The 15,969-nt window shown below is 41.4% G+C and overlaps 1 protein-coding gene across 1 annotated transcript; it reads left to right on the forward strand.

Moving 5' to 3' along the window:
* The first annotated feature begins 2 nt into the window (after nucleotides 1-2).
* Nucleotides 3-13,241, forward strand: LOC8028754. Its single transcript, XM_029966984.4, has 3 exons — nucleotides 3-380; nucleotides 7,529-7,775; nucleotides 11,043-13,241. The coding sequence occupies exons 1-3, from the start codon at nucleotides 274-276 to the stop codon at nucleotides 11,340-11,342; spliced, it is 654 nt and encodes a 217-aa protein (XP_029822844.2). The 5' UTR covers nucleotides 3-273; the 3' UTR covers nucleotides 11,343-13,241.
* The last annotated feature ends 2,728 nt before the right edge of the window (nucleotides 13,242-15,969 follow it).

Genomic DNA, 15,969 nt, shown 5'->3' on the forward strand with positions numbered 1-15,969 from the left:
TCAAAAAGTGGGCAGGCTGAAAACCACTGTGGTGACTCTGGTTCTAGAACACAAATTATTAAAAATGAAACACTATTATAGAGTAACTAATGTGCGCTAAAATTATAATTGAACAAAATTAATGGTGGCCTAGTGTTTTGACGTTTTTATTTTGGCTGGCGCGCTGATAACCAACCCAACAACTGCAACAACCGCCGAACCGCTCGCCGCTCGCTTTCGATTTGATCAGGCTTAACTCGGAATGCGCATCTTCTTCGGGTCGTCCCGTTATCGATGATTCTATTCGGCACCCTCAGAGACTTTCTGCTGGAGGTGGTGCTCGAGTACTGCCTCTTCCTGCCTCTCGATGCCTGGGCCAAGCATGCCATCAAGACGCACAGGTAAGCGCGCCATCCGAGTGATGTTGGGTCGGCGTGCTACGACCATCCCGAGTTCCGCGTGCTGCTAACCTCCACTATTTTTGCTGTTGTTAAAGTTTACGTGCCGTCGCCAGACAGTGCTGGCGAGTGTACTTTGCTCTCTAAAGTTTTCATTGCTGAAGTTTTTCATTTCGGTACGTCAAAGTCGGCAACTTTGAATGCTTGAATCACCGGTCAAGCCGATCAATCCAAGAGAGTAGTGATGGTAGCACCGAAAATACAAAACATAACCCTCCCCAGATATATTCTCGGCTACTGTTGTTTTTTTGTTTCTCTTTAATAAACACTTGTGTGCCTCAAAGCAAACCCCCCCCCCCCCCCCCCTTTTTTTTTTTTTTTTTTTCTTGGCATAGCGGTTACACTTCGACGCTTTGACGGGAGAGCCCGATCCTGGCGAACACGTTTTGCTACTGGTGAAAATTACCGAACAACTTCGCCTTGTGTCTGAGGCTAAAACTTGGTTCAAGCTGGAAGTGAAATGAAGGTTAAAGACGCCTATGATGTGCCGACAGATAACACTGATTTAAACATGTTGCACAGATAATGACGTATCAGCTACCAGATCGAGTTACTACATGCGCTTTGCAAGCGTTTGGTTGCTCTATGTGTGAAGACTGAAGAAAGAAAAAACACGTAAGACAAGTTGACAAAACCATCTGACTTTGTCCATTAATCTGTGAGTGTTGTGCAGTGCCTTCACACCGTAGTGCTACACCGAGTTCACAGACAAGAGCCATATCAGCTACGCTTCTGGGTAACGACACTTGCCCATCTTGTGGCGTAAGATCATGGTTGCCAGTTATCTGAAGATTTATCTGAAATCACAGGAAACGCTTTCCTGTCGTTCACGAATGTTTAAACAGTTTGCAACAGAGCTAAGCAATATTACATAAGCTTCCTAACACCGAATCGATTGCAGAGGAAGTCACACTTTTGATTCGTAATGATCCGCAGTGCTTTGATTGCACGTGCCTGCGCGTTCACTGTTGGGTTAGCAAGGGCAGAAAGCTTGCGCTGAAGGCGGCACTTCTAGTTTCAGCTTTAGCAACCCCTAAAAGGAACAAAAAAAAATTTTTTTTAACAGTTTGGTAGAAACATACGCGTGGCGTCGAATTAATTCTACGGGAAAGAAATGTTTTTTTTGGAGCAATATTGACGGCGCGAGACGCGATTTAGTTTGTAGTCACCTCCTTTCCACTTGTTTTCTCTCGGCATTTTGGTTGCTTGGCCATGACGTTGAGTTGGAGAGAGTGTATGACCATCTAGTTGAGGTGGAAAGATTGTATGTCCATTCTGTGACGTCATGGACTTGGCAGGCAGGATCCAAAATAAATCTCGCACCTGCAATTTTTTTTCTTTTCGTAAAGTTTATTTTTTGACATGCGTGGCCCAACCACACTGTTCTAAAAAAAAAAAAAACATTTTTTTTTTCTTTTCAGTGGCCCTTGAAGGGCACAAGTTAAGTCCTCTACTCCCCATGCATTTTAGGCCATGCTGAGGAACATTTTTCTCTAACCATTAGGGGTTTTGTTCCAAATTTTGGGTTTGTTTTCCACTGAACTCGGATTGTTTAAACTAATTGAAAATTACATTTTTTATACATTTTTTTAGTACTGAGATTTTAGCTTTCTTAGTGTATCAAAAAGTGTGCAACACAAAAACTTAAATGCCTGCTTTTCATCCTAGTTCAGTACTTTTCAACCCCTATGTAGGTGGCTGGAAGAAAAAGTTGTTCCTCTGTAATGGCAGGTTAACTCTTTCCTGATCACGCTTATAGGCCATCAATCACCGGTGGTCGATGGTTTCCAAGCGCCGTCAAGTAATTGAATTTAGTGCGTAGAATTATGTTTCACTGATAACGTGAATGATCTGGTATTTAAACTTGGTGACCTCGTCGGAGAGCAAATCGCCCTTTCTGATATAGAAGCACATCATCGTGTTCCCACGAGAGATACGACAGAGAGCAACGTGATAGTGCAATTTCAGCGGCGACAAAAACCGACTTTGTTCTTGATAAAGCAAAGAAAAAAAGAATTAGAATTAGTTGCCAAGATTTTGGACTCACTGAAACATCACCTGTCTATGTAAATGGACACTTGTGCCCCGCCCTGAAAAAGCTGCTAGGAATGGCGGTTTCAAAGAAGCGTGAGCACCAGTGGTGACACGTTTGGTTATGTAACTCTAAAATATTTGCTAGGAAGGCGGATGGGACCCCTGTCATTGCTATTTCTGACTCTGGAGATCTTGACGAGATCCGCTAAATACAGCTGACGTCTCTTTTTACTGTTCCCTTTTTACTGTAATGGTTTAAAATCTAGGTGTTCTGACGGTAGAGTGTCTGAATACTTTCATGCAAAAAGAGACAACTAGATCGTTGAGTATGTTTCATTTAAATGTTCAATCTGCCAGATTAAAAGATGATGACCTTTCATTGTTTTTTTTTACTCAATCCAAACTTCTTTTGATGTGGTCATGATGACTGAAACGTGGTATAGAGATGTTGATGATTTTTTTTTTTTTTGTTCTTCCAGGCTACACTCATTTCTCTTTAAACCGCAGTCGTAGCCGCGGTGGTGGTGTTTCATTGCAAACTCGTGCCTCTGGTTTCGAAATACTCGGAAATTATTCTATTATGACCCGAGATTATGAGACACTGTGTGTTAAAAAAGGAAATCATATTTACTCTGTTTTATATCGTCCTCCAAATGGTAATGTTTCGATTTTCATGCAGTTTTTACAGGCATTGTTTTGTTTTGCTAATCAAGAGAGGTGTCTCTTGTTCCTGGGTGGTAATTTCAATATAAGTATGCTTGAAGATTCTCATCTCAAAGACAATTTTGTTGGTTTATTGACTTCAAACAATATTTCCAATGTAATTATCCCTCCAACATGTGTCACATGCACAACATTGACATTGCTTGATCCATTTTTAATTAATCATGATGAAAATAATATATGTGTTGGTGTACTCAGTAATGGGATCAGTGATCACCTTCCAATAATCACGTTTATCAATAAGAATTTGTGAGTAAAAAAAAAGTTCCAAACTTTCCAACAATGTCACAAGACGTAAGTTCTAGGACACTGGAAGAATTTGGAGACACAATCAGCGCTATAGACTGGAGTCCTATGTTTAATGCTACAGATGCTGATGATTACTCTGATTTTTTTATAAGTACTTTCAAAAATGCTTACTCCACCTCATTCCCAATCAAATGCATCCGTCCAAACAAGAAGGCTAGGACGCCGTGGGTAAATGGTCACCTTTTAAAACTCATTAAAAAGAAAAACATACTTTATGACTCTTTTGTGAAAACACGAGACGAAGAAAAATAGCCCGAATTCAAGAAGTTTAGAAATTTTGTTAAGGGCACAGGGTAAGTCCTATACTCCCCATGCATTTGAGGCCATGTTGAGGAACATTTTTCTCGGTGACTATTAGGAGCATTCCTGCCATGTATTTATCATGTTGTTCAAAATATTGTGTTTTATCTACTGAACTAGAATTATTTGAACCAATCTAAAATAAGGCTTTTTTTTTTTTTTATTCTAGTACTGAAATTTTAGTTATGTTTTTTATGTATTAAAAAATTTCTAACTCAAAAAGTGCTAGCTGCATATTTTTAATTTTAGTTCAGTATTTTTCAACACCCATGTAGGTGGTAGGAATAAAAAATCAACACTCTATAATGTCAGGTTGAGGAAAAAATGGTACATGTACTAAAAAACAGTTTTGAGATAATTGAGTTTAAAGTAAAAAAAAAAACAAAAAACTGGTGAATAACAAACTTCTATTGGCACCAACAACCTCACAGTCATTTTTGCAGTAGCCGCCAGCTTGGAAGGAATTGCTAAAGTGATGTCTTCGCATTTAGGCTTATCGCCTTGCTTGCCGGACCTCTTTCGTGACCTGCCGTGTGGCTTGGTCCGTAAAGTATATTCGAGTGACGTCAAGTTCCCTCAGCCACTTGATGGTGTTCCACACAAGGTTCCATCCACAGGCCTTCAAAACATTGTCTTGTGCAATGCTACCACCATTGAGTAAAAGAACAGCATCCAATGCTGCCATTTTGTCGTTACAAAAACACAAACGCTTGAATGTACACATGGTGCACACCTGGAAAACACGTGCACAGCGTCTCGGAATTGTCTTGGTTAAAGAAAAGCTATACAATAGTTGCCAGATAATTTTTTTTAGATTATCTGTTATCGGCCAAGCTTTTAGGTCTGGTGTTGAATTTGTTTTGTTGGAAAATTCATTGATTAACAGGGAGCGTATCCCAAAAGGAGGCGTGGTCACCTGCACCTGCTACTTGCTTTCGGAAGAAGTGATTTTCAGCTCGAAATATAGCTTTCTAAGGACACTGTGGCAATGGAAAATGTGCAGAAAGAACTAAACTTTTGAAATTGCGAAAAAAACTAAAACCAGTTTTTTTTTTTTTTTCAATTTTACCTTACCCTGTGCCCTTAACGCTCAATTAAGACAAGCTAAACAGCTTTATTACGCGGCTAAATTTGACGTATCCTGTTTAAGGCAGCCCGATATTGTCTGGAAGCAACCACATTCGCTTCTGCGTAGCCCATCTCAAGATAAAGCCATCGTTAACATGACTATAAACAATAAAATTATTTCCAGTATTGAACATGCAGATAAATTCAATGATTACTGTGTAAGTGTCGGGAATAGCGCTCATAATAGTGATGCCAAAGTAAGATCTCAGCACTAGCGAAACTATGTTTTTGAATCCCACGGATACTGCAGAAGTATTTTGCAATGTTTATGAATATGAAAAATAGTCGTGGTCGTGACTGTGACCACCTCTTAATCAGACCCGTTAAATTCATACTAAATCTGATATTACCACGCGTAACACATTTGTATAATCTCATATTATCATCTGGTGTATTTTCTAAAAGCATGCAAGTGGCTAAAGTTTCTGTCCTCTATAAAGGCGGGGATAAAAATGGTATGAGTAATCATCGCCTTGTATCTATTCTTCCTGTTTTTTTCAAAACCAATAGAAAACATAATATATTCTCGACTATTAACCTTTTTTGAAAAATATTCTGTGCTGACAGACTCGCAATATGGCTTCAGAAGGTGTAGGTCCACAGAAACTGCGTCATTAGTACAAAAAGAGACAATATTAGAAAATTTGTAGAGTAAACTTTTAATGTTGGGGATGTTTGTAGATTTCAGTAAAGCATTTGACTGGTTAAATCACAGAACTCTTCTTGATAAGTTAGATATTTATGGTATTCGAGGAGTTCCGTTATCACTCATTTCATGCTATTTACAGCACCGTTCCCAATACGTTCAAATTAATAATTACAGGGAAGTATTTTAGGCACACTATTGTTTATCATATATGTTAACGATATTGTAGATATTGAAACGTCTGCTAAATTTAATATCTACGCGGATGACACCAGCATATTTTTTGCTGGTTCTAGAGAAATGGTACTCACTTTCAAAGCAAATTATTTTTTAAATAAATTAAAATCATGGGTAGTTATGAATTCCCTTGTTATTAACACATAAAAAACAAAGGCAGTTTTATTTCTGCGTCCAGGATTACGCATTAGGTTGTCACGCGATTTGTTTTTGGGGGATTGTGCGATAGAGTGCGTTGATAGTATAAAGACGTTGGGGGTAATATTTTCTTGTCGCACGTCTTGGAATAATCATGTTAGCCGTATTCATAAAAAGCTATGCGAAGTTGTCGGAAAATGAATAAATTCAGACACATAGTTCCGGTAAATATTATAAAACTAATTTACAGTGCATTGTTTTACCCTGTGCTCTGCTACTCCCATCTGGTGTGGGGTTCAACTACAAAGGGCAACATTGACAAGTTACGCCTAATACAGAAAAAGGCACTTAGCATAATTGAAAATGTTCCACGTGACATCATTCCCTTCCTCTTTTTGAAAAACATAGTCATTGATATAACCAATTTGTAGGCGCATAGACCGATAGCTAATTATCAACGATTCGTAAGGGAAAATGTCATTTTTTTAGATCTTAATAATCTAGAAGCAAATGAGTCTGTCGACTTGTCGGGACTATTCCCTTTTTAAGGACAAATTTTGGTCTACAAAGATATCGCCACCAATTACCACTTTTATTAAACACTCTGTTTTCCTGTGATATTGAAATACACTCTGTTAGTCATTGTTCCATTCAAGAAGCTGTATAAGTAACCACCACTTTTTTGTATACTGTTGATAGCGAAGTTGAATCCTTTATATTTTTCTTGTGTTTATCCTCTGTATAGGTGTAAATGTGTGCCCATATTCATTGTTTTTGTCTGTGTGTGCCAGTGCCGCTCTTACCCTGTACTGGGGCGCTGGGACTCGTCAAGCTGCAGGCCTCCAGCTTTTTTTCCACCGCCCCTGTCAGAAATGTACTGTTTGTGGCAAAATAAACAAATTTGAATTTGAGTATTCAGCCTTTTTCTTCTAAACATGACGGATATATTTCAAATTTCGTTGAGAAGTATCCCTTTAAAGGGACATAGACGCCCCTCAGAAAACTTTTTCCAGGCGATCCATTATGGTGTGAGAAGGCTACCAAATGAGTATTTTGCTACAGTGTCGCATATATTTTTAATAAAGTAAAAAGAAAGCAACTGGTCTACATCAAAACTGGACAGGGGCGGAAGAAGAAATATAGAGGAGGAGAAAGATACCGAAAATCACATGGCTGTGAAACTTTTTTTTTTTTTCAGTTGATGTATTTGCAGTTTTTTAGAAGCCACATAAAATAGGTATCATATTTTTTTGTCCATTTCTAGTATTGAATGTGTGCCTTTGTTAACCCACGAATTCGATTATCTTTGTTGGTTGCGTCTAAACCATAGAAAACGGCACGTCACCATGGAGAAGAGAGTTAGTGCGACTCAAGCCGGCCAGTTCTCGATCGGCAGTTTTCGGTCGGAAAGAAAAATTTCGAGCCGCAAATTGTGCTCTGGGTAGTTGGGCTCTCATATGTCACGAAAAAAATAAAACCTTGGCGGGCACAAATACCGTGTCAGTGTCCCTTTAGGCTGTCAGATAGACCATAAAGCAAGACCGAGCAAATATTCGAACGCGGTTCCGTGTCGCAGGTCCGAATCCGAGCGGCACCACATCTGGCGCTCGGAGGCGCAGCTTCTGGCGGTGGCGTCGGCACTGCTCTTTGCGTGGAGGCAAACCGTGCCATGGTGCCTGGGGTCGCTCACCCTGGGCTGCTACCTGTCCAGCCGCGGTTCCAGCCCCAGCCAGCTGCTGAACAAAACCGCGTCCGACGTCGGCTGGCTCTGGCTGGAGAGCACCTCGGGCCTCGGAGCGGCGGTTGACGGCGGCTTGCGGAAGGTGAGGCACGCTTTGTTTGGCGCTCTCTAGGTGGCTGGACCGTGGTGCCAGATTGCCTACATTGCCTACCGGAGGAGGTGTTGGGTAAAGCTCTTCTGGAAAGTACTTGGAAGTCGTGTACAAAGTAAATGTGAGGTTGTGTACTTCGAGTGAAGTAGCATAACTATGCCGGGTGCAATGCACTTGAATTAAAATACTCTAAGTGCTGTGTACTTCCAAGACACAAGTGCTTTGTAACACAATCTTACATGATGCCCTTTCAGTCTCCTATACGATGCGACCCACTTATAACGATACCACGTATAATGATCTGCTACCTATAACGATCAGTTTCTAGTCCAGATACAACGACAATCAGTTTTATAAGGGTTGAAAGCTCGGGTTTTTTCAATATCGTTATAAGTAGATGGCACTTTCGCCGTGCCCTAGCTGCACGTGCATGCTCCAGGGTCACGAATCGCAGATGTGTTATCGAAGGAGACGCAGGGCAACTGAAGCTCCTCCCTGCCATTCTTGTCCCGTCGGCTATTATAGAAGGTCTGACCTACCTTGCCATGGTGGCCCATCCGCGATGGGTGTAATTTAGTGTTGGGCACTTCTAAGAAGTATTTGAAGTATGAACTAAATGTGAGGTTGTGTACTTCAAGTGAAGTAGTACAAGTATGCTGGGTGCAAAGCACTTGAAGTAAAGTACTATAAATACAATGTACTTCCAAAGTAAAGTGCAAGTGCTTTTTAACACAATCTTTCATGATGCCCTTTCAATCCCCTACTCAGTGTTTTTTTTTTTTTTTTTTTTTAATTATGCATTGTTTTAGGGGTAATCGGGGATGCATCAGTTATTTTCGGAAAAGACGCCGAAAATTGAATAAAGTCGAGCAACCACGAGAGTAGTTATTTTCGAAAATGTCACCAAATTCATAAGCCCCAGACTTCTGAATTTGGCGTCACATGCACTGGGTTGCGTTTAAGAGGGTTAGGGGGCACACCCTCGGGAGGGTCAACTTTTGAACCCTTGGCTTAAAATTAATGAAATTAACAGGGTAGGCTGGTGGTCATGCTAGAGGGTGCATAACAAAATTTCAGGTATGTCGATTAAATGGGAAGGAAATTAGAGCAGCTTCTATCAGCAACACGCCTACATTGTTTAGTTAATCTATCATTGGAAAACTATCACAATGTGCAAGATTTTTATTCGCTAGATATGTAGCGGAAGGCCTAGATCTGCAGCTATGTAAAGATCTTTGTAAAAAGTCATTCATACCTATAAATTTTCTCTTCTGCAAAACTGGTCAACTTTTCGGTCTTCTGTGTCCTTCAACAAAAAGTCAACATTTTTTATAAAAGATATTGGAAAGTGACAAAAACATACCATAGCCGCATTCCTTATTAAATTTCAGTCAGGAAAAGTGAAGAACGAGCCTTCCCTGTATTTTCATTATCAAACGATAGATTGACTAAAATGGAATTTATACCAAAAAGTAGAACGCAGAAAAATGTGTTCAAAGTGCTCCAAACCCTGGCTTTTCTTTAGCTTTGGTGGACAGAAAATAATTTATAAAAAATTAACTATGCAGTGTAAACTAATGAAACATTCCGGGAATACTCTCTAGATGTTGGTGAATGTAAATATGTCATTTTTCAAAATTAACTTCTTTTGTAGAAGTTGTTTTTTTGGGCAGTGTCCCCCTAAAGGGATACTTCAACGAAATTTGAAATATTCCTGTCGTGTTCAAAAATAGGTTGAATAGTATCCACAATATCCGTAGATCACAATCACACGTTTGTATTTTGATCCTGGTGGCTGTATTTTTCGTTATAAACGGCCCACTCTGGCAAGCGCTCGGAGAAGGCCCAGCTTAGAGCACGTGACATCCAACGCAATCGTGACGTAGGTCGTCTCAAGACGAGCAAAGCTACGGCGAGGCTGACGTAGAGAGGATGGCCTAGCCGTTCCAGCCACCGAAGCGGCTGCTTTTGTACGAATTTTGAGTGACGGGTTAATCTTCTGTAATCTTGTAGGGGGACAATAGCGACTTCTGCGACGCACAAAAGGGATTCTCGGGAAGAGGGGAGTTCCTCCTTCCCCCCTTCTCTCGTCGTGGCCGGAGACGAGACAACCTCTGTCACTAGCTGTCAAGGTTCCTAGACGGGCATTACAAGCGAGGCGTTAGCGACATCCACCAGGTGCTCTTTTCTAATCCTTTAATTCGTTTTAAAATTCCTTTTCGTGACTTTTTGAACAAGATATTGGTATGTTCGATGTGATGCTGCTTTTTTGAACACATGTAGGCCAAAAAATGAGCGCCAAAATTTCGTTGTAGCATCCCTTTAAGCGTACTGGGGCAGAGCATGACGTCAATCCCGTGGTTTCCCCAAACAATCCTCTCGATGAGGTGTGTCCTATCCTAATATTTTCAGCTGGTGGAAAGCCACCCCCAGTAAAAACAAAGCGACGCATCGTCTGCTCGCGTTTCTGGCAAGAGAAGAATATCCCTCCTGGCATTTCTTCAGAGTTGACAAAGAATCATTTTGGGATAAAAATTTAACAAGATCAAATTTAGGGAATGTTCTATTCCCTAAATGATCTATCTATTCATATAAATTAAGAACCGCAATTTTATTACAACAAAACATAAATAAAATTGGGTGCTCGAAATTATCATATCCTAACATTGTTTTAGTGGAATATACTGTTTGGTTTACACATGATTTCGTGCCTAAAATTACAATGCTCATGCAGTAGACTGTACTACCCTTCATCAATCAGCATCTTGTTACCGTGCCTTTGCTTCTTCGCGCAGTTAAACTGGTAGTTAGCGAATAAACCTTCCATGCTGTTAATGCCAGCAAAAGGTTGCACAATAGCAGGATGGCAAAGTATACATAAACGCATGAATCTTAACATGATGTCTGCACTGGCATGAGTGAAAATTAAAGGTGTGCTGATACTCCTAAAGTACTTCTTTCTGTTCCAAAAGGTGCTCCAAAATGACTCGGACCAATCTCATCACTGTATCTACCATTGACGTGCAGAAGCGACGGTGACCAATGAAATACAGTTCCATGACAACCACTAGATTGTAAAACGCTTGCTTATTCGCTATTGACTCGTGAAAGGGAGTGCCCAACTAAATAGTTTCATGACTGCATTTTGTTTGTTCGAAAGTGAAACTGCTTTTTGAGCCACCAGACGGCACTGTATTTTGAAAAAAGTCTATTGCGGGAACTCTGGCTTGCAACTTTGTTTCACCGACTTCGCCGCAGGTGTTTCCGCAGCGTTGGAACCTGGACCAAGCCACCGCCGTGGTACTGGGAGCGATCCGCGGTGCGGCCGTCGCGGGCTTCCGGTCTGCGCTCCGCGGCATCTCGCGCTGCCGTCTGGCGGTGGTCCACTGGCGGACCGACGTCTGGGAGGCCTACGTCCACCACACGGATGCCCTGAGCGTTCCCGCAGAGCAGAGGGGCGCTCCGCCGCGGCTGACGCGGAGAGCCACCTTCTCCGGCGTCGTGGATCGGCTTGAAGTCACCGACAGGGTGCCACCGGCGGAAAACGTTCCAAGATGAACTCCGACGGGACCCGCGCGGTATCGTCGTGAAACAAAAGAAAATTGAGACGTTCTTCTATGTTTACGAGTCGATTGTAAGGCCGCGGTGCTGTGGTGTACCACCTGTGTAGCTGCAGGGTTTCGCCACGGATTCTTGTGATGTCTTGACTGGAGTCTTAGCCGACGTAGATGGCAAGTTCGTCGTTATCTTTATCGAGGTGACTTAAAATTGTGTCCCTGTTTTGGATTTTTTTTTTCTATTGTCTGTTGCAGGTTAAAAAGAGAACACTACTTGGAAAATTTTATTTTTTAACCGCTAGCTTCGAAATTAGCTGGGTAGGTTGGTAATCATATAGAGGAGCAGCGTGGAAAGTGTCACCTCTATAGACCAGTTTTGTGAGGTTCTACAGAGGTACAGCATCTCTTAGTATGAGCTGTGTCTGATTCAAGAACCTATCATTCAAAAATAGTGCTAAGAATCAGCTCTCATTTATCAGCTCTCATTCTGGAGGTATTCATACTAGTCTACAGTCAGGTCATATGAAAAGAAATGTCAGCAATTATGCAGGACTACTTAAGCTTCTTCCACAAAGCCCATCTCACCTTCCACTTCAACAGAGCAAACGCTAAGGGGGAATGGGCGAGCAGACGGGCTTGTCCTTCGAACCTGCAAGAGGCTATAGTGCTGCATGGCTGCACACTGCTGTGCTGCACAGTGCATCAAGACTGCATACAGGAATTCGGTACCAATGATTCGAGCTTGACAATTCTTGCCTTTGAAATCATCTTGGGACTATCGGTGTCCACGACATTTGCGCATCTTGCTGTCTCTGTTGCTAGCTGTCGTGCACTCTCTGGCCTGTGGCGCTCGCAAACCGTAAATGGGCACCTATGGTACCTCATCCCTCAAATACAGCTGTCGGGGATGTCTACCAACTTGAACAACCTGGAATTGTCAGGGAATTCCGCAGCATCTGGAAAAGCGTGATCGAACGGGAACAACCCGAACAGCCGCCACAACCCCATCCTCTCTTGTAATGGTCGGGGAATTTGATCGAAATATTTAGGGAAAGCCTGGAAAAGGTGGGAGAATTTGAGCGAAGCAACTATGTAGAAACCCTGGCCAATAACTTTATCGAGGTATTTGACCGGCCGTCGCCCGTGCAAACAACTACACCCGGTGTGAATTGCGAAGTGCACGAAAGAGGGAAGTTTTGATGACTTTGAGAAACGGACTATGGAATTCATACTTCCGACATCGCTGTCTTTTTTTTTTTTTTTTGTGAAAAATGGAGTTGTGGGGTATTACATCTTGTCGACATCAGTTTATTTAAACGGGCCGGAGTCGGGTGCTCTTGATCTACTGGAGCACAATTTTTAAAGACGCCGCTTCTTGAGTAAAGCCTGCGAACTAGTGTTTTTTTTTGTTTAGCTGTACAGTTATTTATACAAGTTTGTAACGCACAATCATGCCATTCATATCACACTTACAGTAGGCTAGTCCAGTACCGATTCTTGGGAATGCGTAGAGGGCTTATGCCATGAGCTGGTAAAACATGAAGGGACAGGACATTCTTTTTATGCCTTATATGACTGTCTTTAATACTGGACAGCTTTCCAAAATGACTAAATGAGAGAGATGTGGATGCCTTCAGGTGATTGTACTTGCATGCAACCATAACTGACCACCACTTTGTTTTTAGTTTTTTTTTTTGTTCGAGTTTTTATGTTTGGCCACTCTATCTAGAGCCACGTGTGTCATTTTGGAGTTTCCTACCGTCATTGTGACTCCTAGAAAGAATACTACATTTTGTCCATTTCACATTGATCATTACGTGTGAAAATCATAATTACTGTTTTGTCCTGGGTTTTGTTAGTGTTTTCTGCATGAAAACAAATAAAAGTGGCTTAGACAGTTGTTTTGTTCTCATCCATTGTACTATGTTCTGCCTTATTTATTTATTTGGGCTTGGGCCATGGGCCTGGGTGCACTGGTCTACTGAGCGGATTAGCTTTTGTGTTGACTTGTTACTGTCTAATACTTCACTCTTTTTGGGCTATAGAGTCGACTCAATCATGCTGCCAAAAACCGCCAAAACCCCTGCTTCATTTTCTTGGTTCCTTCTTTCCTCTTTTTCCCTTGCAGTTTAGGAGTAGGGAAAACTACAGGGTATTTCCAAGCGCGGTTCATGCATGAAAGCAAAATCTTGGTACATAAACCAAACGGCAAACTACAATTACACTTTTTACAAGGGTGTCTTTAGGCGGTGCACTTATCGTACTGAAATTTCATAAATGTAGGTTTCGGTAATAACAATGAAGAATAGAAAACTTGCAATTTCTTTGCATGTGCAAGAAGAAAAATGGAAACAAATCGTCCAGTTGACGCTGCTGCGCACAGGTGTTAATCTCCCGCACTTGAACCTGCTCACAGGTGTTAATTTCAAAGAATCTCGAGTTTTTGTTTCATGTGCCCCAGTGTGCGAAGAGTTGACAGTGATAGCTGTTATTGGGCATAGTAACAAACACTTTTATAAACATTCACTGTTTGTACTTGTACTAAAGTATTTTTTTTCTGGTACTTTCCGAGAAAAGAACAACACCCGACTTCAAAGTACATACCCCAAATTTGGCCTCGGTGAAATTAATCTCAAGACCACACGCTCCCGCCTTGGCTTTCCCGGTATTATACACAACTTATGAGCTTAAAGTGTAAAAACTTTTCAACCTCAAAAAAAAAAAAAAAAAGTTTGGTTATTTTTTTTAGTGAAGTGATGGGTCTATAAGACCGATTCAAATATGTGCCTTAGAAATAGGGTTGCGTGTTATCGAAGTTAATTTCTTTTAAAATTCGCAGCTTGTTTTTTGGGAGTTTATTTTTAGCTGGAAATTTAGGGTTTATCGTAATTTATTTTTCTACATTTCAAATTCTTTGAAATTCAGAGTTAAATTTACTGCGTTCCGGTTTATCAAAATTCAATATAGAATAAATGTTCGGACAAAAACGTGCCCTAAATTTCTAAAAACTCGCGGGTATCAAAATATATTTTTGAAGCTGCATATGGACCACTGGTGCCCTTGTGATTGGCAGTACTGACTGCCGACGACAAATCTTGCATACAAGTGTTGCTTGAATAAACGTCTGTAATTTAAGATAGCCAAACTGCTGGACGTAGTCGTTAGGAAGCATAAACGCTTCAGCTCCCATCTCCCCCAATAAAACCGGAAGGTTCATATCTTTCACTGTTATGAAACACAAGCTCTCCTCTAAGGAGGACAACAGTATGGCCTAAACTGGAAACGAGAACAGTGTTTTTGTCACCCAGCATTGACCCGTTTTACTGAACGAACCCCGACGAGACTCTCTTGTAAATAATCCTAGACAAAATGAAAAAAAAAAAAAAAAAATGATGAGGTTTAACGAAAAAATAGTCAGAGTGCAGGCGAGCTGGTGTAAGTTGAACATGATTGTAAACCTGAGACTGGAGCAGGAAGCCTGCCCCAGTCTCAGGTTTACAATCATGTTCGCGGCCGACGGAGTTTTCAAATACATGGGGCTCTATGGCACCAGAAACCGAAAACGGGCAAAAATATAGGCTCCATTTTCCCATTGAAATTTTCAGAAAATCACTTATGACTTTTGATTAAGTTATCGGATCGGGCTGAAACTTTGGCATCTAATTGTGACCTCTAGCTCTACCTTTGGGCGGAGAATGAGCGTTCGGCAATGCCTAGTTTATTTTTGCGGTAAAAAAGACCGTGTAAATTTTCTTTTGTGACACCCTGTATTTTGCCATTGTGAAAGCTTCTCTAAACCGCATGTCTCCGCTTTGAAAGCATTGCATTTGTAGTACTTGAAGTACACTGTGCCCGGTGCAATTACTACTTGAACTAAATAAGCTCTCGTTTACCTTTAACTCCCGGCTTTTTGCACCGCAAAAATAAACGACATTGCGGGGAGCTCCAACTCCGTCATAACGTAGCCCCGGAGGACGCACCTTCCGTGAGAAGCAGCAGACGAAATGCATTTGTCTGTAACCACATCTCACAGATGGCGCCTCAATCGACCAAGGGTTTTTGGTTAGTTTCGGTTTCGGTCTGGCGAAAAATACGCGGATAATGAGATATACACGACGTTTCGGGTGGACGCCCGCCACACCTTTTCTCACGTGCTTTGCTCGGTTTGGGTAAAATTCCAGGTTGTTAGTGGACTGTTTCTCTAAACTCAGGTTAGGCTCCCCAAGTTGTTTATTTGTATAATGCTTTTGTTTATCGTGGACAATTTTTTTATTTTTTTTTTGCCTCGCCAGCTGGCTCTGCATTTTTGTTACGGCATGAGCCTTTCACTGATTTACAGGTGTAACATTGTGTGCGACACCAGACTGCATACGATTAAGGTGATAAGGCGAGTGATATCTGAGGAGAGAAGAGGACCCATACAAAGAATCTGATTTGCATGGGCATTTATGTGACACGGGAGAGCAGGCGCATTAAAGAGTGGCCAGGCTCCGTGACGACAGCATTTGGCAGCCCTAAAAAGTGCCTTTGCCTTTGTAAGGGTATAAAAATAAATAAACCGTACACTCTACGGGAAGGTGTGAGCTCGTTCCGCAGACTGTTGTCAGGCCAGTTTTAGCCTTTAGGCA

The sequence above is a fragment of the Ixodes scapularis genome, unplaced genomic scaffold, assembly GCF_016920785.2.
Source record: "Ixodes scapularis isolate PalLabHiFi unplaced genomic scaffold, ASM1692078v2 PGA_scaffold8__174_contigs__length_109621045, whole genome shotgun sequence".
NCBI classification, from domain to species: Eukaryota; Metazoa; Arthropoda; class Arachnida; order Ixodida; family Ixodidae; genus Ixodes; species Ixodes scapularis.